The 25,394-nt window shown below is 40.8% G+C and overlaps 1 protein-coding gene across 1 annotated transcript in view; it reads right to left on the bottom strand.

Moving 5' to 3' along the window:
• The window catches only part of MPDZ (multiple PDZ domain crumbs cell polarity complex component), a 132,269-nt gene that overhangs the window by 80,974 nt on the left and 25,901 nt on the right, over positions 1-25,394 (bottom strand). The window contains exons 11-21 of the mRNA XM_018556477.1: positions 23,286-23,372; positions 22,419-22,501; positions 17,979-18,125; positions 15,740-15,910; positions 13,312-13,319; positions 13,176-13,248; positions 11,943-12,128; positions 9,359-9,568; positions 7,839-7,955; positions 6,508-6,663; positions 3,375-3,713 (exon numbers count right to left, since the gene is read on the bottom strand). Of these exons, the coding sequence (XP_018411979.1) occupies positions 3,375-3,713; positions 6,508-6,663; positions 7,839-7,955; positions 9,359-9,568; positions 11,943-12,128; positions 13,176-13,248; positions 13,312-13,319; positions 15,740-15,910; positions 17,979-18,125; positions 22,419-22,501; positions 23,286-23,372 (1,577 nt within the window). The remainder of the gene's footprint in view (positions 1-3,374; positions 3,714-6,507; positions 6,664-7,838; positions 7,956-9,358; positions 9,569-11,942; positions 12,129-13,175; positions 13,249-13,311; positions 13,320-15,739; positions 15,911-17,978; positions 18,126-22,418; positions 22,502-23,285; positions 23,373-25,394) is intronic.

The following is a 25,394-nucleotide window of genomic DNA, read 5'->3' as shown; positions in this document are numbered from 1 at the left end:
CACTCAGCCATCAGGGAGAAGAAAGTGATCGGCATGCATGAATCAAGCCCGTGACACACTGCACGCAAAGCCGTGCAGAGCGAAGCAAAGCTGTCCGGAACGGAGCTTTGCGTGCAGCGTGTGAGCGCACCTTCGGCCAATCGGCTGACGTGCGAGCCGATTGGCTGATGATTATTTTTCATCTCGGCACGCTCAGCTACGTGAGCTCTCGCAAGCTGACGTGCCGAAGAGGAAACTACATGACAAACTGCTCGGGAAGGCAGCGCGCCACCGCTCCGCTCTGCTTCATGTGCAGTGTGTCAAAGCCTTCAGTGTATAGAGCATCGAAAACTCTGCTATAACGTTTGCTAAAATGTATTTAAGTGGTCTGGACATTATGTTAGAGTTCTCTATATAGAGATAACTTTTAATCCTTCATTACCTTATAAATTCAGGCAATTTAAAGGATAACAAAAGTATTATATATTGTGGCCTACCTGTCCTTATGTGTGGTGGATGCACTGGTTTTCTTTTTTTCAGGCTAAAAACATTTTCAGCAAGTACATAAAAATACCTGCTGATCTTGTCAGAAATGCCTTTTCACTTCTTGTGAACTTAACAGAAAGAGCAAACAACCTTATCTTTCTTCTCATCGGGTATAGTCACATGAATTTTAAATGTCTGTATGGTCTTTATCTTGTAGTTCCTAAGTTTAAATAAACTTTAATCACAGACCTTTCAAAAGTGCTGGCGTCTTGTGGCTTGAGACATGTTTGAAGCCCAGCCTAGGTTGCAACCATGACTTCCTTCGTATATTTAGTGGAGGAGTAACCATAACCACCCAGAGACAGAAAGTGTGTCATTCGCAGGATTACCAGGTAAAATAAATGAAAAAGAAAAGCCTGAAAAAAGGAAAACTATTGTAGGAACCTCCTCTAAGGACTGGTAAGATGCAATATATTAAACTTTTGTTTTTGGGTTTAGATGAGCTTCAACATGACTAGTAAAAAGCTTGAGTTAGAAACTTGAAGTGGGTAGAATAGAGGTAGGTTATTCACAAGAGGAAGAATCCTTCAATTCGCCTGTCCTAAACAGGGAAGACAACGCCGCTTAAGTGCTAGATACACTTTGCTAGCGAGTTTATCAACTACACAAGGTCTCTGAACAAATACACAAAAACTGTTCTGAAATGCTAAGGTTTTGTGAAAAATTAAATTGTATTTCAGTTATTTATGATCTAAGCTATTCTTTAAAGGAGAATTATGGGGTGAGTCAAATACATCATCCTCATAATTAGAGCTGATGTGTGACATTGAATCTGTAACACGTCGGCTCAATTCACGATCTTCTTCCTGCAAAAAGCAGTGACTGACAGTCACTGCTCCCTGCAGGAATCTCCCCCCCCCCCTCCATTCCTCCAGTCAGCACAGCTGGCTCTGCTTCTAGAGAGGCAGAGCGAACTGTCAATCAGGCAGCTGGGTGGATTCCTACAATATTGTCAGGATCCGTCCTTGCTGCTGCGCGGCTCTGCGCTGTCATCATGCTATTGCCCACTATATGCTGAGTTTTGGGTCACAGGAGGACATTAATATATGTCCTCCTGTGACCCTAAAGAGAACTATGGGAAAAAAAAGGTTGGGCCATACTTTGAACTTTGCAGTAATTTTTAGTTTTCTTTTTTGCCTGCTTGTGTTGGATGTTAGCGTAGTGACATAATTCACTCAAGTGACAGTGCTTGGGCCTAAAAATTGGTCACATGGGAGGAAATCACATACTACCTTATACCAAGAAGCACCAGGTTTTGTCACCACCTGCGATGAGAGGCTGGAGGGTCTGCAATGGCAAAGTGAGTATCAGTGGTGTCAGGGAAGTGCCTTGGCAAAGACACTGTCACTTTGCTCTAAATAGGAAAGGTGACAGTGTCTTTTTACTTGAGGACTGGCATGTTAAACCCCCTCAATGTTCAGGTGACTTTTCAGTTTTAGCAATGGGATTTTTTACTAAATAAAAAGGGGGGGAAAAGACAAAAAAATGATTTCTCTAATTTCCTTCATTAAAAAACATAGCAAATAAAAATGTCAGGACAGTACGAAAAGCCCCAAGGTGGTCTGATTTTTTGCCACTTTTTTTTTTTTGTAAACTTTCCATTATTGGGGGGATTAAAACATGGAGCTTGGTAATGGCACACTAGATACATTAGATGCATAGCACATACACAGAAGGAGGTGATGAAGAGGTTTATGTGCAGGTTACATGCAGAGGGAGCATGGAGACAAAGGGGTTGATGTGGGAGGCAGATATGTGGGATAGTGGAGGTAAGGAGTTAATGTACAAGTCAGATCAGAGACATAATGGAACTGATATATACTGTAGAGGGGTATTGGCTAACACTGGCGCCAATATACACTGGTGCTGGCTGCTATCAGAAACCTTCTTCCCTCTCAGGCACACAGGCATTAGTGTGTGAGAGAAAGGGAAAATCGGCTGCTGGCTGCAGCCTGTGTTTACAATGTGTGATACTGTGATTGGTCACATGATATAGAGCCCACTCTTCATTGGCTCTGTACTCTCTTTTTGTGATCTGCATTGTCCAATTGTCAGTTAACCACTTCAAGACCAGGTGTTTAGACCCCCTTCCTGGCCAGGCCATTTTTCAGTATTCAGCGCTGCGGTACTTTGACTGACGTTTATTCCGTCATGCAACGCTGTACTGAAATGAATTTTATACCATTTTTTGGGGACAGATAGTGTTAAAGGAGAACTATGAGATGAGTGATTTCCACTCACCTCATAGTTCTAGCCGACCTGTGACAATGAGACTGTCACAGGTCAGCTCAGTAGATCGGGAGGTGAGCGAACACATACCAGGTTCGCTCACCTCTCGATCCTGTCATGGCTCTCTGCCGTGACAGGCGGAGGGCTGGATACCCCTCTCCCCGCTCCAATCTACCAGCGCTGACTGGCGGAACGGACGGGGGAGGGGGCGGGTACAGCTGGCTCTGCCTCTAGCTCGCGGTATACTGAGCTTAGGGTAATGGGAGGACGCTAGTTTGTGTCCTCCCGTTACCCTAAGGAGAACTATGGGGAAAAACACTGACCCCATAGTTCTCCTTTAAAGGCGATGCTTTCAACTATTGAGACCATTTCTGTCATTCTGCTTTCTCCTTCTATCAGCATGCAATGCAGCACATCTAACTGGTACATCCCTTCCCCTTTGTGAACTTTGCTGTATAAGGACTGCAGCCTGATAGCTGGTTTAAATTCAGGTGCTTAACAATGCTTGCATTAAAAAAAACAGTTAATGATGTGTTAATAAATACAGAGCTGTATTAATGTGTGTCTTTTATATCAGCCTGGACTTAGCTTTATTCTAATCTTGCACAAACCCTGATTACCTTTAAAACAGAAGAAGGAATGTCAGCAGGAATGTCAGCTCCATGAGTCTTTACTGGCATCCATGAACTTGTTGATGTGCTTTCTATCTGCTTGCTGAAAGCAGCCAACTCTGAGTGGCCCTTTGAATCAGGGGAGTCAACATCATTATGATCTGTCAGCTTAGTATCGTCAGGCTGGCCAAGATTTAAGTTGTAAAAGTCCATGGTAGGCAACTTAAACTCTAAAACTGGTGTTGAGGTAGCCCACAGCTCATTTGGTGGAGGTGGTTTGTGAAAGGGTAACCTTTCAGTACAGACATCATTAGAAGAGTGAAATGAGTCTTCTTCTTTAGATACAGCCTATAAAAATAACTTACATTAGCGGTAGAAGAATAGGTAGTATGCTAACTGTGCAACTTTCACCTCCCCCACTGGATAGGATTCTGGTAATAGATATTCCCCTTTTAATCTTTTTGTTACATGGCACCGCCTCCAAAATTACCCACAGATATTAAAGGTGGTTTAGACATGAACATTCTGATCTCACATCGTGAAAAAAATCTTACCATGAACTTGAGTTGGGTTTCCTGAGCATGCATGGTTATGACTATGGATGATGCACAATGGGAGGATGTTGCCAGCTATAGCATTTCTAATTGGAGAAAAAAGCTACAGCTTGAAAACCCACATAGTCATTCACTATTTCCCAAAAGATTGGTCTAAGGGGAATGTCTGTGAAAGTCTCCTGGTGCCCAAAGACTAAGTTATCATTAGATTGGATTGAAAACTGGGCAGATTTAGAAAGGATAATGTTATGCCAATAGTTACTTTAAAGTGCACGTATACTCAAGTTTAACTTAAAACCAGGCTATCGGTCATGCAGGATTAAATAGGCATCAATAGAAGGAGTGAATGACTTTTATGGAGAAAGTGATGATTCAGGCTGCCACCAGTGCTGGCTACATGACTTAAAGACTAGGCTTAAAGTTATATTTTGAATGCTGAAACAAAGAGTTACCAGTATGATGCTTGATCTTTTCCTTCAGAAGAGATCTTATGGTTATGAAAGAAGCACTGAAGGGATCCCGGAACAGCATTTTCTTCATACACATTTAAAAGAGAACTATGGGGTAGTGTTTTTCCAGATAGTTCTCCTTGGGGTCATATACTAGCCTCCTCCCGTGACCTAAAGCTCAGTATATAGCGTGCTATTGCCCGCGATATAATTAGAGTGCCGCAGCCAGAGATTACTGTCTGGATCCACCCAGCTGCGTGAGTGACAGCTGGCTATGCCTAACTAGGCAGAGCCAGCTGTGCCCGCCCCCTCTGGTGAGTTGTGGCTGACTGTCACCGCTCTCTGCAGGGAGATGATCGGAAAGTGAGTGAACAACGGTATGTGTTCGCTCACTTGCTGATCAATATAGCCAACCTGTGACAGCTTCTTTGTCACAGGTTGGCTCTAATAATGATGATGAGTGGAAATCACTCACCTCATAGTTCTAATTTAAGCTCTTTTATAATGCTTTTTTTCCCACCAATGCAATAAGACTATTAACAAAGCCATACGGGAATATTTGAGTATAGGTCCCAGATAATAGTCAAATAGCTATCATGACTGAAAAATTAACCTTGATGGCACACATCTCCTTAGCAACGTTTCGGGACCGTGCGACCCCTTCCTCCTCTGTTTGCCTGAGGAAGGGGCCGCACGGTCCCGAAACGTTGCTAAGGAGATGTGTGTCATCACAGTGAATAAACAGCATTGACTTTAATACTTATGGAGTGCAAGTGACTACTTTCATCTATCTACATTTTGCGGAGGCATCCGTTGTCACCACCTCACCCACCCAGTTGAATTTGGGCTTTGTCCGATCAGGAGTGCGATGGGACATGAGGATTAAGTGAAAAATTAACCTCACTGCACCAATTGGCACTTATCCGATAAGGTGAGATATCATTGTGATACCACTGTGAACTACAGAGTCTTAAGGTGCCCATACACCTTACAATTATCTGCAGATTTTCTGTGGTCAGATGGAAAAAGTGCAACAGATTGGCCCAGGTGGAGATTACTCCATCCACACAGTTAAGTGTAGATGGAGGAATCTGTTGCACCTTTTCCATCTGACCACAGAAAATCTGCAGATAATTGTAAGGTGTATGGCCAGCTTTACACAGGATGTAGAATTGATAAAAGTTTCTAACTGAAACACAAATCAAGTTTTGTAGTGTTAATTACACTGGCAAACTATAACTTATATTACCATATATCAGAGACTTCCTGATAAACAAACTGCTACAGATCATATGCAGCAGTCTTCCCGTATGGCAGCAAGGACCATATGCATATGCATACACTTCTACTTCAACGTATCAGTTGATCGTCAGTCCCTTATGAGGCTCACTTAGAAAATACAATGTAAAACCTTTTTGTAGTCATAGACACAAGTATCCACTTCAGATTAAGCTCCAAATGGAAAGTTTTCCAGTCCACTCTGAAAAAAATATGTTTTTTGGCTCCTGTCACTTTAATTCAGCAACAGAAGTACCTCTACACAAGGTTTGCCCTTGCAGGGTTTCTCAGCATCACACAGATACAAAGTGAGTATTGATTCTCCTAGTTATTTGGTCTTCCTAGACCCTCAGCCTGAATTAGTAAAGACTGGACTGAACTTACGTTCAAACATTGGCCTGGATAGAGTGCCTGTCTGTAAGGCCTGGACTCACACTGGACTCACCGGACAGGCCTGGACTCACACTCCTTGTGTATCTGTCTACACACATGCTGCTCCTGCAGCAAACTGTCTCTTGAAGAGGAAGCACTAAAACAGGGATACTCTCATTTGAGGACAACACCCACCTGTCTCCAATGAGTCTTACACCTGATCAAGGAACCTTTTGCTGCTGAACCAGTCACTATTTGCATCTTTACACATTGACAGACCATCCATCTGTCACAACAGCTAACATTTCTATTTACAATGCAATAAAAATTACTCAAATCAATTAGATTATACTCTTCACATCCAAGAAATGATAATAATTCCACCAAAAGGTGTATGGTATTACATAATAAGTAGCCAACACTTTTGAAAACACTGTTTAGGAAAAAAAAAATAGTCAAATGCAGTATCATGCAATCAGAACCTATTACCTGCAAAGAACAATCAGATAAACCACTAAGGAGATCTTCATTACAGGGGCTACCATGCAAGGCTATCAAAGAAGCCTGGAGTAAGCTGTCATTATTGTGAGCAAAGCGGGATTCCGTACTGCATTCTCCTGTTAAGTCAGCATCAGTAGTCTCAACCTATGAAGGCAATTCAGTAAAAGACAACATTTTTAAGACAGGGTTCTAGCAAAAGCTGTTAGAGTGTGACACAAACAAAACACCATTATTATACATAAAATAAAAAGAGGCATGCGAGGGTAGAAATACTGGGGATGCCATTGTTGACTTGTTTTTCAGGATTGTCAGATCCTTGCTTTAATAACCTGTGAGTCAATGAGTAGGAAAAAGTTTGCAGAAAAAGAGTTCACTAATTGCATGCTTGCTCCAGGTCTGTGTTCGCTAGGTACTGAATCACGTCTTAAAGCCACACTCCAGTCAGAAAGATAATTTACACATGGCACTAGATATGTAAATTATCATTAAAACGCTGTGTGTTATGTGAACAGGGTGGCTGCAAAGTAGAAAAATCTTACCTTGCAGCACCCCGTCCCCCAAGCAGAATGCTTGGCTTCCAAGCACTGAGAGAGAGGGACAGATATGATCCAAGCTGTACAGCGCTCCAGTCACATCACCCGCCCTTCTTCACTAACCCCCTTTCACAAAATGTCTTGTATTTTTTTAATGAATACAAGACATACTGTGGTTGGAGGAGGAGAGATAATGTCACCCCCCCCCTCCTCCAATGACAGAATGTCTTGTATTCTTTAAAAAAATATAAAACATTTTGTGAATGGAGGATAGTGAAGAGGGGGTGGGTGATGCAGCTTCGGATGCATTGCTCCCTCTATTCAGTGCAATACAAATGGATGTCCTGTGTGGGGGACGGCAACTGCAAGGTACGATTTTTCTACTTTGCAGCCACTCTCTGCACATAACACCCAGCTTTCTAAAGATAATTTACACATCCAGCGCATGTGTAGATGATAATTCTGCCCAGAGTGCGACTTTAAGGACAACACCAGAATATGACCCAGTAAATACAAATCCACAATGGCAGTTTGCATATTTTTACTCTCACATGCTCACTTTTCGCACTTTGTACAGTACTATGTTGATGAACAAATAAGCATTACTGCTATATCCAAAAAACTAGGTATTAGGATAATTTATTCCTAACAATAGGAAGTCATACAAGCTGGGTATAATCATTAAGCCATGCAAATGATTAGTGGAGACATAGAATTAGATCAATGCAATGTCACTAAAACTGAGCTTTTCACAACATTTTTCTTCAGAAAGTTGCTGGCACTAACCATAGCTAGTTCAGCATGGAAAAGAGGAGCATCATTGGGCCCTTCCTCATCATATGAATGTGCAGAGTAGAAAAGAGAGTCGTCCTTAGCAGAGATATACCCTTCTTCTGGTGACAGCTGCAGAAACAAGGAGCCCCATTTGGACTTGGTTAAACATCAGTATAGAAAGGAAGTGCATGCAAGTGGAAAGTTGAGCAAATATTCAAAAGCAGCTGTGAATATTAAACACCCTTTAAACAGACCATTTAGGCACTTACATGGTTTACTTATGTTTCCTGAAAGATAAATCATAGCTATTAGGGATGCACCGATACCAAGTACCATACTTGGTACAAGTACAGATACTTTTCGAGCTCCAGACTAGAGAAAAACTCAAAAGTTAGGAGGCAGCTGTCATTTGTAAGGAGCACACAAAGCTCCTGGGATTTGTACTCTATTTTAATGTACGATTTTTTAATGTATGATTTTGTTTTTATAAATATAAATAAAGAGATGCACCGATACCATTTTTGCAAGTACAAGTACTGGTACTTGCCCAAGTACTTATAAGTACAAGTACTGATACATTTTTGTTTATTGTCATGTGACAGTTTTTCTAAAACAATATCGACTAATGATTTCAGGACAGTGGTGGAGTGCCAGAATCAGTTTCCAGCTGCAACCACTGCAACCATGGTAGTTCTCATAAAAATGCCAAGTATCGGCACTGGTATCTGAAAAGTGTCGGTGCATCCCTAGTAGCTATACAAACTACTATATGGTACTGACAGAACAGATTAAAAAAAAGAGAATCTGTTCTGATAATAATATGGGAACTGTCAGTGCTGACTTGTTTTTGAAGGTACAAATGCTGGGGTTGTCACTTTCATTCTTGCTTCACTACTTACTAAGTGACTGGCCTGAAACAAGTGTCCAGTCAGGCATCCTAACACTTCAGTAACAGCAAACTTGTTCTAAGTTGTTGATTCACTGCGTCATGAAATGAGAATAACAACCCCAAAGCTTGCACCTTCAAAAACAAGTCAGCATTAGCAGATCACATTTTTCTATCTCAATGGGTTACCTTCAAAGAGGTTCTAAAAAGAGCGTTAGGCCATTACCCCCTACAAATGGGGTTAAGCCATTCATTTATTTATAGGTAAGTGAGACCCCTATTATGGCAATTTAAGCAGGCAAATGCAGCTAGAAACTCCACTAAAATGATGTTTTTGCTCTCCAGAAAAGAGATATATGGGCTTGTTCACACCATAAACAGTGCGTTCCAGAGCGGTCAGCTGCTGGAAAGCACTGTATCACATCCCGGCTGGCTTCCTGTGTTCAGGAGCAAGAGGGGGCATGGCGGTGCATTGAAGTCTGCTGCAAGCACTATTTTTGCATTGTTTTGCCACGCGTTCTGGTGCAGGCAATCGCACTGCAGGCAGGGGGGCGTGGCTTCGGTGCCATTGACTTCAATTAAAAAAAACAAACATTATTTTAAGAATATTAAAGAGCTATGTATAACAATATAAAAATATTCTTACAGGCAAAGGTTTTGCAACTCCAATGTGAACTTTTCCAGCTGGTGCACCTTTAAGTGCCTGAACAGCCTCTTCTAAACTGGCATGCTCCAAGTTCATCTCATTGACAAACATCAAGCGGTCACCAGGCAAAAGTTGACCGTCGTCTTCTGCAACTCCTCCAGGGACCAAGGAGCGAATTACTATGACGGTGCTTGCTGGATCAATAGGATCCTAAAGAAACACATTCAAATAAGGATTGATTAAACCTACTTAGTAGGTGATGAAGACAAACAAGAAATACACACAATACAGGAAAATTAACTCAACACTTAAAATTAGAATGTTTTTCTTGGAAATGCCCTGCTAAATGGCTCACTGTCAAGTAAATGCCTACTGGGTTTTATAGGGAGCACACAGACGTCACTGATTTCTATGGAAAATGCTGCTTAAGCTTTCTGGATTTCTTTAGCACAGTAAGGGAAGTACTAGTAAGCATGGAATATGGCAAGAATATTGCTTTACTGGAGCCTTGTATACAAGTAAGGAAACTGTAGGCAAGGCTCCCGGGGAAACATATGCAAACAGGCCAATCTCAAGGAATAAATAACTTCTGGGCCATGCTGTCTTCTCTATAAGCTTCCATTTACCCAGGCAACAATGGCATCCAAATTAACAAAGAAATTATTATCAAAACTAAGTATCTTTTTTAGAAGCCAGCAGGAAAACAAAAAATTATACCAAACTGAATATCCAGCTAATCTAATTCAGTAGCCTACACACATACTGTTTTTTTTAAGGAACCTGAATGTGCTTCAATTTATAAAATCAGACAAGGCTCAAAAAGATACGCCAGCTATAATTTCAAGGACACAATGGAAACCAGGGATTTTTTCCAACCCAGCTTAGTATTCCAGTAACAATTAAAGAAACACCATGAACCATGGATGTCTTTCTTTAATAAAAGTGGTTTAGAAAATACAAGCAATTTTAATCACAAAAGCAACTGTTCTTTTTAAACATACATAGCACTGGCTGGGCAGACAAGGACTGCCTTTACAGCATTAACTCCACATCTACACAGTGCAGCCTATGCTCAGTGTTTACAGTCTACCTGTGCTGCTTCCTTCTCACACACCTGGCTGCTTTCTCAGAATGCTGACAAGTGGACAGGGTCTGCACAGGTGGCCTCGAGTAGACAGTGACCAACCTTTAAACTGCCCATACACCTTACAATTATCTGCAGATTTTCTGTCAGATGGAAAAAGTGCAACAGATTGGCCCAGGTGGAGATTACTCCATCCACACAGTTAAGTGTAGATGGAGGAATCTGTTGCACCTTTTCTATCTGACCACAGAAAATCTGCAGATAATTGTAAGGCGTATGGCCAGCTTTAGGAAGATTATGTCTCTTAAGGTGCCCATACACCTTACGACCATCGCAAGACTTTTGTCTTGCGTTGGTCGTATGCTTCTTGAAAGCCCGTACGATCTGCCCACCTTGGACGGGCAGATCGTACTTGCGATCATCGAAAAGCCCGCCCCGCTGAGGGGCGGGCTTCCGATGACGGCAATGCAGAACGGGCAGTGTGCGCGTGCGCACACCGGCCCGTTCCGCAGCTATCGGGCGAGCAGGCTAGAAACCCGCCGAGAATCGTACGATTCTCAGCGGGTTTTCGAGCATGTTGGCTCGACAAAAGACGTGCGACCGTACAGTAGAAACGGTCGCACGTCTTAGTTCACACTGCTCGATTCTCGTACGATCGCGGGATTTCGCCCGATTCTCGTACGAGAATCGAGCAGTGTATGGGCACCTTAAGCCCACAACTTGTAACCACATTGGATGGAGAAGACAGGAAGAAAACCTAGTACTTAGACTGTGATGCGTAGGGATGCACCTTGAGGAGTAAAATGTTATGGAATTAATGCTCTAAAGGCATCATACGGCTGCTTGATTAAGGTCAGGTATAAAATGCAGGCACCAATAAATTATTCGTACATACCTGCAGCAACCTATAAACGGTTAGAATATCAAATGAACAAAATCGATTTCGGAACATTCGTTCAACTTTCTCATCACTGATGTGGAGAAATCGATGAAAAATCTCGATCGCAGTGATGAAAAAATTCAATGGAGCAGGTTGGACATTTTTTCTCAATCGAAAAATAAATTCTAACAGTGAATGTGGTTTTTGTTCAGAAAACTCCATTCATTCCAAAATCAAATGTTAAACAAAAACGAAAATCGCCAAGCCTCTGATGGTATTATCAAATGTTCCAACAATCGTCCGAAAATCTACCCGTGTGTACCCTACTTAACTTTTGGGGTTCTCTCTAGTTGTCAATGGAGCTGGCTCCTAAAAAAAAGAAAATCTTCCAACTCTTGAATTGGACACACTGGCTCTTGAATTTCATATTCATTTGTCTACCTCTGGTTGAAATCAATATATTACAATGTCCAAATATAGTTTACTTTGTAGAACTTCTTTCAAATAATATTTGATAGCCATTATCTCCTGGTATAAACTTCAATTTGTAAATACCTTTTCAGGCTAAATCAATGTAACAGTTTGAGGTCTATAATGCAACATAGAAAAACAAAACATACCTGGTAATCTAAAATACTGAAACCAAGGCCAAGGCTTCCCTTTTCCAGTTCAATGGTTTGAATATCATTCTCCCACATTGCCAGTGGTGAACCTTGTGTATCCTCAATGCTTGGACTATCATCACCTGCTTCCATGTTCAAGTCATCAGTCTCAGAGGAGCCAATAGCGCCAAAGTCAATGTGATGCTAAAATCAGAAAGTGTTTTGTTTTTTTTCACTTGTTGAGTACGCATGGCATCAAATAACAATAATACAGACAAGAACATCTACCATCAGGTTATTTCTGATTCTGAAACTACATTAATCAAAAATCACTTTGGATTTACATTATTATAATCTTACAAGGAATTTTCATACACAAGAGCTTTGTGTGGGCATGCAATTTGTTTGCACTGAGACTTCTTTGTCATATTCTCCCATATTTGAATATGGGTAGCGAATGAGAAAGTAACAATTTAAAACTAATATGTTTAATGATATAAAAATTGGATTCAATAATATAGTTCCAAAATGTCTTCATGTCCCAGCAATTTGTTTCATCTTCTACCTTTATGTAGCAATAAAAAGCTTTTATTACATGATGTCCTCCTCTAAAATTCTTGCAGGGGCAGCTGCAGGTAGAAGGGATCAGCAGGCTGGCCTAGGTCACTTCCTACTGATGTATGCATGAACCTCACAGGGCTACGGGCAGGATCAAAAGGTATTTTTCGGCACTTAAATGAGTCAATGGAGACTACATAATAATGACCCACATGGATTTTAACCTATACAGAGGCAGTCAGAACAAAGGCTAGGATTTCACAATAGAAAGCCCAGAATGATCTACAATCTTGGAAGCTTCTCCAGAATAAACTTGGAATAAGTTTTACAGGGCAATTATTAATTTTCCACATTCAAGACAAACCCACTTCCTGCTCCTCCCCACATAAACATGCATGCTGTGGCAATCCATGCGTGCATGTCTAAAGGGAAATCTTTCATAAAAAGCCTTTAAGCTGTAACATGCCATACATTGCAATATGGAAAAAGAGGCACCTGACAGGAACCAATCACTTTTTAGTTCATTTTTAATTGGTAAGTAGGGTTCATCACACTTTACACATAATCAATATTTTTTGGTTTATTGGTAAACTTGAATATCTATGTCAATTACAATTAACAAATCCATAATAAACAGCACAGATGCAGCCAAACTTAACACACAAGGCGACTACAAAAATTATATTTTATTACCTGTGATTCAGTACTAGTACTGGGAAGTTCAGGCATATCATCTTGCATTTTCCAGAGGTCTGATAAATGATTACTGGAGAAACTGTCATCCTGTAAAACACAGTAAAAACTAAACTAAGATCCACATGCCATACACCTAAAGTCCTTTTGGCTGGGGAGCCACATTTGAAAAGTGCTAATTTCTTCTACACCTTGTTGCTTTTCTTCTACACAGAGCATACTTAGCCTTTCCCCCGTTCCTTGTCCTTGCAGCATCTCACAGAGATAGTTGTACCCGTGTGAGGACTACAGCACTATAAGAGCAGCAAGTTTTGGGTTCAGCTGTCAAATGGCAAAACCCAAGTTGCCAGGAGAAGCTCTAACAAGGATAGCATATTCTATCACTCTTGGCATAAACGCCTGAATCCCACCTAGCTACTAGACCGGTCCCCTCTTCTCCCCCGGTATAAGCCCCGCTAATGCCATCATGTCTATGCAAGGTCCATTCACTTGTATTAGACGTAAGGAAGCCAAGGGACATTTCACAGCCGGAGCGGAAGAGAGGTGAGTGGTCACTGCAGCAGGACTGAGGATAAAGTGAGTGTATCATCTTTACTCCGTTTCCTAGACCAAAACTAACAGTGGGTGTAGCCCCACTGCAAGGGTCAACTTTTGGAAATCCAACAACTGCAAAATTAGTGCAATCCATTAGCCCTACCAATTCCAGTTCATACTTTCAGGCCCTGCATCAGGTTTAGTTTTACTAGTTCGATGTGGCCCTGACAAATGATTAGCAAGGCTGGCCATCCAGTTGGACGGGGAGGCGGGTGCCACTATACGCTCCAGAACCATTCATATTACTTGAAAGCAGGAGATCTGCAGGGAAGGACCTATATTGGTTGTTTGAGACGGAATGGGGGATTAGTACCATGATATTTGGGTTGAATTAGCCACCCTGATCAGTGACGAGCATGACAAATCTTCATATATGTGCAGTACATTTCTCCCCCACTGATCTCATGTAACATGAGGTGAAGTTCAGCCAGGTGGAAATTTAATGGATTCTGATTTGGTCTGCCCAGAGAGCCCCCACTTGGGTATCTCACTGCATGCTACTCGTTCATCCCTGCTCTCTGATGTGGGTGTCCCGGACACTGTTGGTTGTCCACAGACTGTTAAGGCTCCTGAAGAAGCATAACTGCGAAACGCATTGAGCCTTTATGTCATATAAACAAGCAAATGTAAAGGATTGTATCATTCTTTGATATTTTAAGTATCTGCAACATATGGAATCCATTTCATGTGACATTATTTGGTACTCAATAGGGTGGGCAGACACACTATTGTTTTAAAAACAATGTTTTAATATGCACAAGTAAAAGATTATTTTATTTAGACGCGGGTTTGTACAATTATTGGCACCCAGAACGCCCCATTTTTTGGTATATGTTGTTGTATTGATCTTGCAGGGGTGTGGTGCTGCAAACTTTTCTTTTCACCCCCTTTATGCAAAAATATTTTTTTCAGGAAATGATTAGCAAGGCCTAACACTCAGCAACCACTTCACGTGACATAAGAGTAGAATGTTACAAACATTACACCCAATCTAACTGTTCTGGTATGAATGCAGTGCTGTTCTCCCTGAATTGCAACAGTACCCCTAATATATAAAAAAAGCAACTACTTTAAATACACCGCCCCCTGCTACGAAGGAGTAAACTCTGTAGCCCTAAAGAAAACCTTCATATGGAAGGTCTATGACTATTTGGAACTGGCAACTGGAAAACATGCTGGTAGGCTGGCTCTGTCTTGGCTCAAAATTGTATGAGTCACTGACATGGAACCAGCAAGCAGCCAGGGAAACTAGAGAAAGGTTACAATCTGTGAGCTGCATACTTGTTCCAAGTCAGTTTCTCAGGAAGCAACAGTCAGGCACTTAGAATTTTTAGACGGAGAGATCAAAATGGCTGTCTACAGCACCAGCAACTAAAACAAACATACTGGGCCTCCGCAGCCTGTCTCCTGAAAGTGGTGCTGCTTCTGGGCCTTCTGCAACATCCATGCTTGTCCGAGAACTAGTACCGTTTCCAATGACCAAGCAATGGCAGGTTCCAGTAATGCATGAAAGCTGTGGGTGTGACAAATAACAGTTGCCCTGACAGGCACCCTTTAATATGATTGCTAAACACATCAGTATTATGTGTTTTTATCTTGCAGCTGAAACTTCTCAATTTTTTTAATCTGAAAAATACACCTTTAAATAATTAATTGCTGACATTATTTAATACAACCAAATACAAAAAGATCTCTAATAAGAATAACAAAAAACAGCAAACAAACGGCATATCAGCCTATGAACATGCAGTACTATAGTTTCTGGATGTGAGCTGCAGCACTACTGTACATAAAATGATTTTTACAAATCCCTTAATTAATGCACCATGCAGAAGAGTGCAGTAACTCCCAAGTCAATTAAAGCTGATATGTGCTCCACTGCTGGTACTTTCACTGACTAGAACAACTTATTAGATGAGATTTCAATTAATAACAGACATGTTAAGTGTTGAAAGAAATGTAATAAATACCTTTTCAACCAGATGGATGTCATTCTCTGAAATGCACTGCTCATCATCATTACAGGGGCTAGTAAGCTGCTGGACTGGTCGGCAGCACACCATAGTTACACCAATTGGCAGCTCCTTCAAGATGTTTACCACATCTTTATGACTCTGACCGAGCAGGGAGATCTCATTCACCTTAAAGAAGTGGCAAAGACCACCTTACATTAGTAATACAAAGTAGACAAAAGATGTGAGATTAAAACATTCTTCCAATTTAACCCAAAACTGCCGCTTTAGACCCAAAGATAGATCAATACCCTCAAAGTCTAATATGAGACCTCATCTAACTAACACCACCATATTAACATTGAATAACCACAGCCACAATTTTAAGTCCCCCTGTAAAACAAACAAAACAAAATCAAGAATCCTAAAGTAATGTTTAGGCAAATTACGTTATCTGTTTATTTACCAACTAATTACAGGCATTACAGATCCCTGGAATCAAATTTTCTTCCATGTTAAATGAAATCTATGCTTCAGATCATTTTATGTAGTAAACTGGGAGGAAGCGGATAAGCAGGACATTTGTTTTGAAAGCAACAGAGAGGGACTCTTGTCCTTTCCCTGTGTACGCTGCTTGACGAGACTAAATCTGGCCACACAATACAATCTCTTTTTTTGCAGCCATGCATTTTTTGTTGAAACAAACATTTCAATAAAAATGCAGTGAGATCGGCCTTTGCTATAAAGTAGTTAATGGTAAATGTACAGTATATTGCACAGATGTGACCACATTCGTTTGCCCTTTCTGCTCAAACTGCATGCCATTAGGGCTGCAACTAACGATTATTTTCATAATTGATTAGTTGGCCGATAATTTTTTTCTATTAATGGAATAAAAATAAATAAATACCATCCTTTATTTAAAATAAAATGCACAAATGGAGTGTTACAAACAAAGTTTACTGTACAATAAAACGGCATGCACAATTTTTTGCAAATGCACTGGAACGCACGGTAATGCAGTGGGTAATCGCACAAAGGGTGGGACTTGTGTTAGACCTTTTAATTAGTTACATTGTTTTAAAATATTGTGCATTAAAAGCTCCAAGGCAACATATAAAAAAAAATGGAATGCACAGTCACAGACTGACAGCGCTGGGTGCCGCTGCAGCAGTCTGTGTCCCCTCTAATTCCCGCTAAATCGATTAGTTGTTGCAGCCCTACATGCCATGGAAAGCTATTACTGCAAAATAAAAAAGGGTCATATAGCAGGATAATACCGTAGGTATGAACTCATTTCAAAGTACTACTACTTGGTATACACAATTAGTTGTTTGTAACAATTTGTATAAGTATATTTGTAACGTATTGTACAGTGTTAGCCATCCATTATTGCAGGATATTTGGGGTTTGGTGTTTTCCAGGAACTGACATACCAAAATGATCGTGGATCGCTGTATATTTACTTTTATTAAATATATAATTCTTTTTTTACTTTACTGTTGGGGGCTCGGGGGAAATATTGGGGGTCCGAACAGACCCCTTTTAAAATAGAAAAAGGGATTGAGAATAGAGTCCTCAATCTCTTTTTCTGCATCCCCTGTTATAAATGGGGATGCATACTCCATGTGTTCCTGTCCATTTACAACTTGTGGACATAGTAGGTTTACCATGTCCACAATCATGAATGAACAGGAAGTGATGTATATAACTTCCCATTCATTCATAATTGGGGACACAGTAAACATATACAGGAGGCTGAGCAGGATGGTGCGGAAGGGGAGCGCAGCATCCTGTGACAGATCAGGAAAGCTGCGGTGTGGGGACGGAGACAGCTGTCAACTGTCCCACACCGCCGCTCTCCTGGTCTGTCACAGGAGGCTGAGCGGTGCGGGAGAAGAGAAACCGGCCACTCCCAGCGCTCTCCTCCCCTGCACAGCTCGGCCTCCTGTGACAATTTCTCTCCTCCCCATTGGGACACAGAGCAGTGCCCAGCGGGCAGGAAAGGAAGCAGGGATGCACCGCTATTTCGGCCTAAAGATAGCACTTTCAGCATTTTGCCAAAAGTGCCATTTTTGGCCGATATGTTTCGGCAACCGAAATTTCAGTGCATCCCTAGTTAATCGGGTACTTGAATGTTTTTTTTTGCTTTGCTTTTTTTTTTAAAAAGATTTAACTCCTGAGTTTAGTGTCACTTTAAGTAAGCTAATAGAGCATTGCTTAGATTCCAAACTTTTATAATTAACCTAGACCTTACTTCTAGCAGTTCATCCCCGCTGTAAAGTTTTTCGCTGCGACCAACTGGTCCTTCGGGTAATATAGATCTCAGGAAATGATGGCCTTCAGAAACTTCCAGACTGATCCCTAATCCACTGCTTTCACTAAACTTGCTGACCTGTGCAACCTGAAAAAAAGAAACAAATACAGAGGATTATCAAACTTTTCAGGTATCATCACAAGCTGGATTAACTAGATAGAATATTTGTAGGGGTTTATGTTTCCATGACAACCTTATAGGTTGTGCTGTGTTTTGAGAACACGTCTTAACACATTCCAACTGTCATCCCTGGAATGAACAGATAACAGAAGAAGAAAATATATCAGAAGTGAAAAAATTACGTTGAAATAATATTATATTCCATATTTTTGCTAATATACCTACAAACCGCATAACTACACATACATGTTTTGTGTCACCCCTTAAGGGAGTCTCTGCGGATTGTGGCCAGAGGGCATTGCAGTACACATGCATATGACCAAGCCAATGCTAGGGGAAGGAGAACAAGTGTTCTGCATACCACAGGCTGACAACAAATCACATAACCTAATAAGATAAGATAATACAGCCTCTATGTGCAATAGAAACACAGAGCAATCGATGTTTCCTGCCATACCACATGAATTCCTAAATAAAAAAATAGTAGCCCTGTCTAGGTAGGTTGTGATGCCCATATACACTCCATGGTCTTATATTTAATTTATCTGGAGTGTACTCTAACTAGGGAAAAGTGATGTAAGACCTTCCGTAAATATTTTTCGCCCTTCTTTCCAGATTTTAGAAACCTCTTTTCACCCGATTCCCAGAAAAAACAATGCCACCCCTATCACCACATGAGCAGTCTCCTAACAATGTGGTTAAAATATAAACACAATGAAGTAGATAGTAGGGCACGGCTGGACATAGTTTGATACATGGACGTGTTTGAAGAATAAACTTTTTACAATCTTTATTAATGAATGTAACACTTTTTCATGATTTCCACTATATGTGCTCCACCCTTTGCAGCATTATCACTACTCTAGAGAAGTGTAGAACTTCTCTGTAAACTACTAGAACGCCTTATCTACAACCGCCTGAGTTGCCACCTCGCTAATAACCACCTTTTGGACCCCTTTCAGTCCGGCTTTCGCCCCAAACACTTGACTGAAACCGCCCTCCTAAAACTCACCAATGACCTAATAACCGCTAAAACAATGGCCACTATTCCTTACTCTTGCTATTAGACCTCTCTGCTGCTTTTGACACTGAACTCCACTCGCTTGGCCTATAAGACTCTGCTCTCTCATGGTTCTCCTCCTACCTATCTATGCGCTCCTTTAGTGTCACTTACAATTCTAACTCCTCCCCTCCTCTTCCTCTTTCTGTAGGGGTCCCCCAAGGCTCTGTCCTTGGACCCCTCCTCTTCTACATCTACACCTCCTCTCTTGGTCAGCTGATCACCTCACATGGCTTCCAATACCATCTCTATGCCAATGACTCTTGAATTGTATTGTAACTGTAATGTCTTCCTTATATTGTAAAGCGCTGCGCAAACTGTTGGCGCTATATAAATACTATGTAATAATAATAATAATAATAATGTCCTGGTTGGTTATACCAGTGAAGACGGTTTCGGGAAATTTTATAAGTATCCTGTGAACCTTTATGGTGCTTGACCGCTGCCTGGTCACAAACAAAATAGGTTTTGAAAGAGTTAAGCGTGAAAGGTTAAGCTGTCACCTAGCACCTGCAGAATAAAGTGACACAAAACTCTTCCACATGTGGCACGAATTATGTGATTGGAAATTAGCTATGGGTGGGTAAAGGTGCCCACACACCTTACGATTATCGGACGAAACTTTTCGTCCGATGATCGAATAGTCGTACGATTTTCGTACGGCAGCCCCATCCTGCCCCGATGATCGCAAGATTAATTTAGCCATAATTAACGAAAAGCACCTGGACGAAATGCGGTAATTGATTTGCCATATTTTCATTAGCGCAGGCGCAGTGTAGATCGTACGACTTTTGACGTACGCAAACGCCAGCAACCTTAAGACAATCGTACGATCTAGCAAAGTTTTCAAACATGCTTGACCGTCAAAAGTCGTACGATTGTACAGTAATGTCGGTCGGACACTGCAGTGCACACATACGATTATCGGACGAAAAGTCGATCGCATACGAAAATCGTCCGATAATCATAAGTTGTATAGGCACCTTTAGGCTTAATCTGCATAGGAGGCAGGGCTTAGGCTAGAGCCACATGAGCTGTTTTAACCCTCTGCACTGATGCACTTAACCACTTGCAGGCAGTCGCCATATCAGGCTGCAACTACACAGGAAATTTTGAGTAACTCAATCCTGCTAGAGAATTGCTATTGACTGATCATCAAACGACCTCTAAACAAATGGCTCCCTATGGAATAAGCTACACAAGTAGAAAGTAATAGCATCTTGTAGCCATCTATCACACATGAATTGAGCATTGTGCAATCTTGATTGCTACTACATGCTTCTTGTGTAGGATGCTTCACATGGAGTAATTTGTTCCATTTGTTTATCAATCATTTTCTACATCTAGTGAATAATTGCTTGCAAATTTAATAGCAATACTGAAATATTAAAAATGTCTTGCTTTGGGGCCTCCCCTGACAGGACTCTAGCTCCTCAGCTGTTTGAGGGGATGAGACCATTTGTGGGTGGGGACGCGGGCAGTGATTCAGGACCCTACCCATTCTTTAAACCTTCTCTTCACCTTGTGTCTATTACTCCCTTCGGCCTACTCTGCTCTCTCTTTGCTCTGCGCCACCTTAAATCCCTGCATTCTCGCCTCGGATGAGGCTGAGTTATTGCTTCTCATAGCATGACTTCCACACTATAGCACTGATGACATATTTGTGTTCCGTGAGTTACAACAGTTAGGATAATCACAACGCAAACTTGTGCTGACAGCAAATTCTCTGTCCACCGTAAGCACGTCAGATGCTCTTACTAGCTTTACGTAAAATATTATGTTTGATGTTAGCCGAAAGGTTTTATGTATCCGATATGCTTCTACTGGAATTGTATGTAAGCAACAGCAATCACATGTTCTTTGGTAGTTGCATCTGTAACTTTTGCTCGAACATACATGACTGTAACCTTGTTTTGATGACATGTCAGTTAATAAACGAATTTAAAAAAAAAAAAAAAAATTGTCTTGCTTAGCTCACGCCTATTCAAGAGATTGCCACCAAAGGTTAAGTTTTATTTATTTTTTTGTACAATTGTTCATGTAGCTTAACCCTTTGTATCATGCTCCCATAAATCTCCTAAAACTTCTTAACTGAAAAACCCAGGGACTTTTGTGCCCCTCTGCAAGAGTTAAGAAAACGTTTGCCTGGAGTTCTGCTTTAAAGAATAACTCTATCTTTCATGTTACACCAATATTCAGGGTGTAACATGAAACAAGGTTAGATCCAGTCCCCTTCATTCCAAACCCCATCCCTTCCCCCCTTCATACATTTACATGAATCCTGGGGTTGTTCTACCCACAACATCCAGGTATCTTTTGATTTTAGTCGTGCTGTGTGAGGCTCTGCCTGTACGCCACATCATCCATTTACAAACCCCTTCACAGGATCTGTGAATGGAGAGGCTGCAAGTCCCATCGGCCTCTGCGTAAGACTAACTCATAGATCTCAATGAAGTACAAGTGCGGTGACGTCACCACAGTTGTAATCCACTGACACTTCCTCCTGCCCTGTAACTTAAAAGTCTGTACCTTGGTAAAGACAGGGACTGGAAAAAATTATCTGGAGCCAGAGCACTGCACCCACCATCCACTGATCATAGTTGCAATGCTGTGTAGGCTCCAATGCAAAAAAATTATAAATGCACATTTTCTTATTCATGTGTATGCATTTATTTATTTTATTTTTTTAAAGGTGGACCATGCCTTTAACTTGTAAAAGCTACTACGTTTTTCATTCACAATTTCATTTTGCCTTTTCTCCATCAGAAGATCACATTCAGTCATTTTAAAATATATTAGAATGCCATCATGCTGTTAAGTTATTATGATTAGAAATTGTTTGGGTCAGAAAATACAAAGCTGATAGTAAGCTGTAAAGTATTGGAAAGGGGACATTGATAACATTTAAGTGAAAATCTCTGTGCGACCTTGCTAGTACTTCCTTCTTCTCAACGACTTGTGCAAGACAGATCAGAAGGCTCAGGCATTGCAAGCATCTCTGTGCTCTTCATTCTCAGGGAGACACCTGCGCATCTATGGATAACCCATCCATGGAACCACATATTAAACCAAGCATAAAGGCTGGCCAATGACAGGTGTGCACAAATTTGGATCAGGGTAAACACTACCATTAGAAGCAACTACAGGTAACATGCCACAGTCACAGTAACATGAGAGATTACATTTAAGGGTAAACATACCACAACTTCATAAGATTCTCCCATAATTCTTTGCCACTTATTCCTGAGTGCATCTTCATCAATTACAACAGGGAGACAGTCTTCTAGAAGAGAAAATGAAAACATGCCAATTTTAATTCTTCACCCAAGACTGAATCCAGATGGACCTGTTGCTAAGGATCTTTAGACAAGGCCCTGTTAAAGAGGTACTTTTAAACCTCATTGAGTATGTGAGCATCGCACATACCGATCATTTTATCCAAAAGCCAATTTACCTGACTTCCTATTTTAGGTCTATGGGGTTATAATCGGAGTAGAAACGTTATTTTTATTTGTTTATATCACTCATAATATATATTACAAAAGAAACAATATTTATCGAGAAAAAATGTCCTAATTGCCATTCTAGAGGGGATTTAGTCAAACAGTAAAGGGAATACTTTCATTTATGAAGGTCTCCCCACTATCATTAAATACATTTCCTCTTCCATCCCATAAAAGGACCATATGATGCAAATGCAGCAGTTTTTCATCATTGAAAGTACTGCCAGCGGTTCTTTTGAAAAAGGCTATGCATTTTTAAATGTCATTCTCTATTTAAACATAGCATGCAGAGAAAAAACAAAAAGCAGGATTTGAACCATATTGTTGTTCTTTAACTTTATATCACAAAGAATTAACAGCAGCATATGCATTTTTTAAAAAGGCTCTAAAAACATAGGTCAGTGTATTTTTTATTACATTCTTTAAATAAATGAAAACTGTCAGATGCCACAATATAGTTGGTAAGAAGATCTGAGGGACAGCTGGCCTACTCTACCACTGACAGATTGCTGCAGTATGCCTTTCCCACACACAGTCCATGTTTCATACTATGAAAACCAATACCTGTTTGTATGCCTTTTCCTTTTGATGTAGGCTGCGTTACAATGCTACTACTCAGAGTAGGTAGTGGTTGAATTTCCTTAATGCTTCCTGAAAAATCAAAGCGATGAATATTTAGATATAAAACATTACCTTGATTTAACACACACCTGAATACAAACTATTTATGGAAACTAGAAAATAGGAATGTTTGATATATTTGAAGTCCTTAACCAAGAACAAGTCTGCAAATTAGAACTTTCATTTTTTCTTTGATTTTATTGACCTGAAAACTTGCTCTATGTCACTGACTCAAAGGCTTGAAGCCAGTGAATCCACATTACAGCCAGATAACTAGTATGTTCAGAAGGAGGTCAGATGTGGCAGCCTACGCTAAAGTGACACACAACTCAGGAGTTAAATCTAAACCATGAATTCAAGTAGGGATGCACCGATACCATTTTTTCAAGACCAAGTCTGAGTACTTTCCCTCAGGTACTTGATGATACCAATTATCGATTCTTTTTCTTAAAGGGGCATGTGACATTTTTTCTAAAACAATACAGACTAATGATTTTAGAGCAGTTTCTTTATAATTGTAAAGAACTGTAACTCATTTCATGATTATAGTGTCACCAGGGCTGCGTTCGGGTGTTTCCAGGGTTGCATGTAGGTCTCACCAGGGCTGCATGTGGGTCTCTCCAGCACTGTGTTTGGCTGTCACCAGGGCTGCATGTGGGGCTCTTCAGGGCTGAATGGGTGGGTGCCAGGCGCAGGGCTTTCCTGGGCTGTACAGGAGAGTGTGGGGCTGTCCAGGGCTGTGCTGCTCTCGGGAAGGAGGAGATGTGAAACCGGACCGACACTGTCAAAGAGAGCTAGCAGGAGGTCCTCAGCAAGCTGCCTGAGGACCCCAGCAAGTGTGGAACTTCAGGCAGCCAGTCATTTAAAAATGTAAAGCATTATGTATCGGGGCACTTTCAGGAGTACAAATACTCCTGAAAATGCCCTGTATTGGCTCGGATACTAATACTAGTATCAGTACATCCCTAAATTCGAGTATGTTAACTATTAACAAAAATGTATCTTATTTGTGTATCACTCGGCTGTAGATCCTCACATCATCTCTGAATTGGTGCTGACACTGTCCTCCCTTCTGAAGGGGGGCTACTTTTATTCCCCATGGTCCCTGTGTGTGTTGTAAAGTAACCACCACTCCAAGTCTTCTCCCATGATGGACTACAATCTCATGTTTATTTTACTACCGTAATTTGTATGGAGATTGTAGTCCATCATGGGAGCAAGCTTGGAGTGGTGGCTACCTTACAATACACACAGGGACCATGGGGAATAAAAGTAGCCCCCCTCCAGAAGGAAGGACAGTGTCAGCACCAATTCAGAGATGATTTGAGGATCTACAGCCGAGTGATACACATTTGTGTTAATAGTTAAGTTACTTGAATGCATTTTTAAGATTTAACTAGTGAGTATAACTTTAAGCATCTTTTCTACAATCCTGTGTAAGATGAAACCATAGAAAAATAAACCACTTAAACCACCATGGTTACACATACCATTTACCAGAAATACATGGGGGCATTCATGAAAATGAGAAGACAGTTTTCTTATGGCAACCAATCAGTCTCTCCTTTCAGTTTGTTCAGTTAAGCTTTGAAAATGAAAGAGAGAAGCTGACTGGTTGCCTGGGGCAACTGCTCCAGATTCTGTCTGCTTCAGTTTTTTATGAATTCTCCCATAGTGCTTTAAATTAATGTAAAGCTATATTATTAATTTCCATTAGAAACATAAAAAATACTCTTGAACAACAACATTCTGGATATCATAACACTAAATTTTCATAATACTATGCAAACATGTCAACAATGTTTTATGAGCCACTCACATTTTCACACCACTTGGTAAGAGCAATGACTTTTGCTGAAAGAGGAACTTTACCTTTATCTTTGAAATTACAACAAAATACACCTTTAGAAATGTTTAGTAATGGCAATCTACAGATACTTCTAGATATTTGCAGGCTTTTTATACTTTGCATTCCTTATTTTTCTTTCCCTCTCCATTCCACTCAAAGTGGCCATTTTTACTTAAGGGCAGGTTACTAGACCTACCTTTACT

This window comes from Nanorana parkeri, unplaced genomic scaffold (assembly GCF_000935625.1).
Source record: "Nanorana parkeri isolate BGI_ZX_2015 unplaced genomic scaffold, ASM93562v1 scaffold239, whole genome shotgun sequence".
Classification (NCBI taxonomy): Eukaryota; Metazoa; Chordata; class Amphibia; order Anura; family Dicroglossidae; genus Nanorana; species Nanorana parkeri.
Note: the sequence above shows the minus strand (reverse complement) of the source record. Positions and strands in the feature narration are given on the sequence as shown.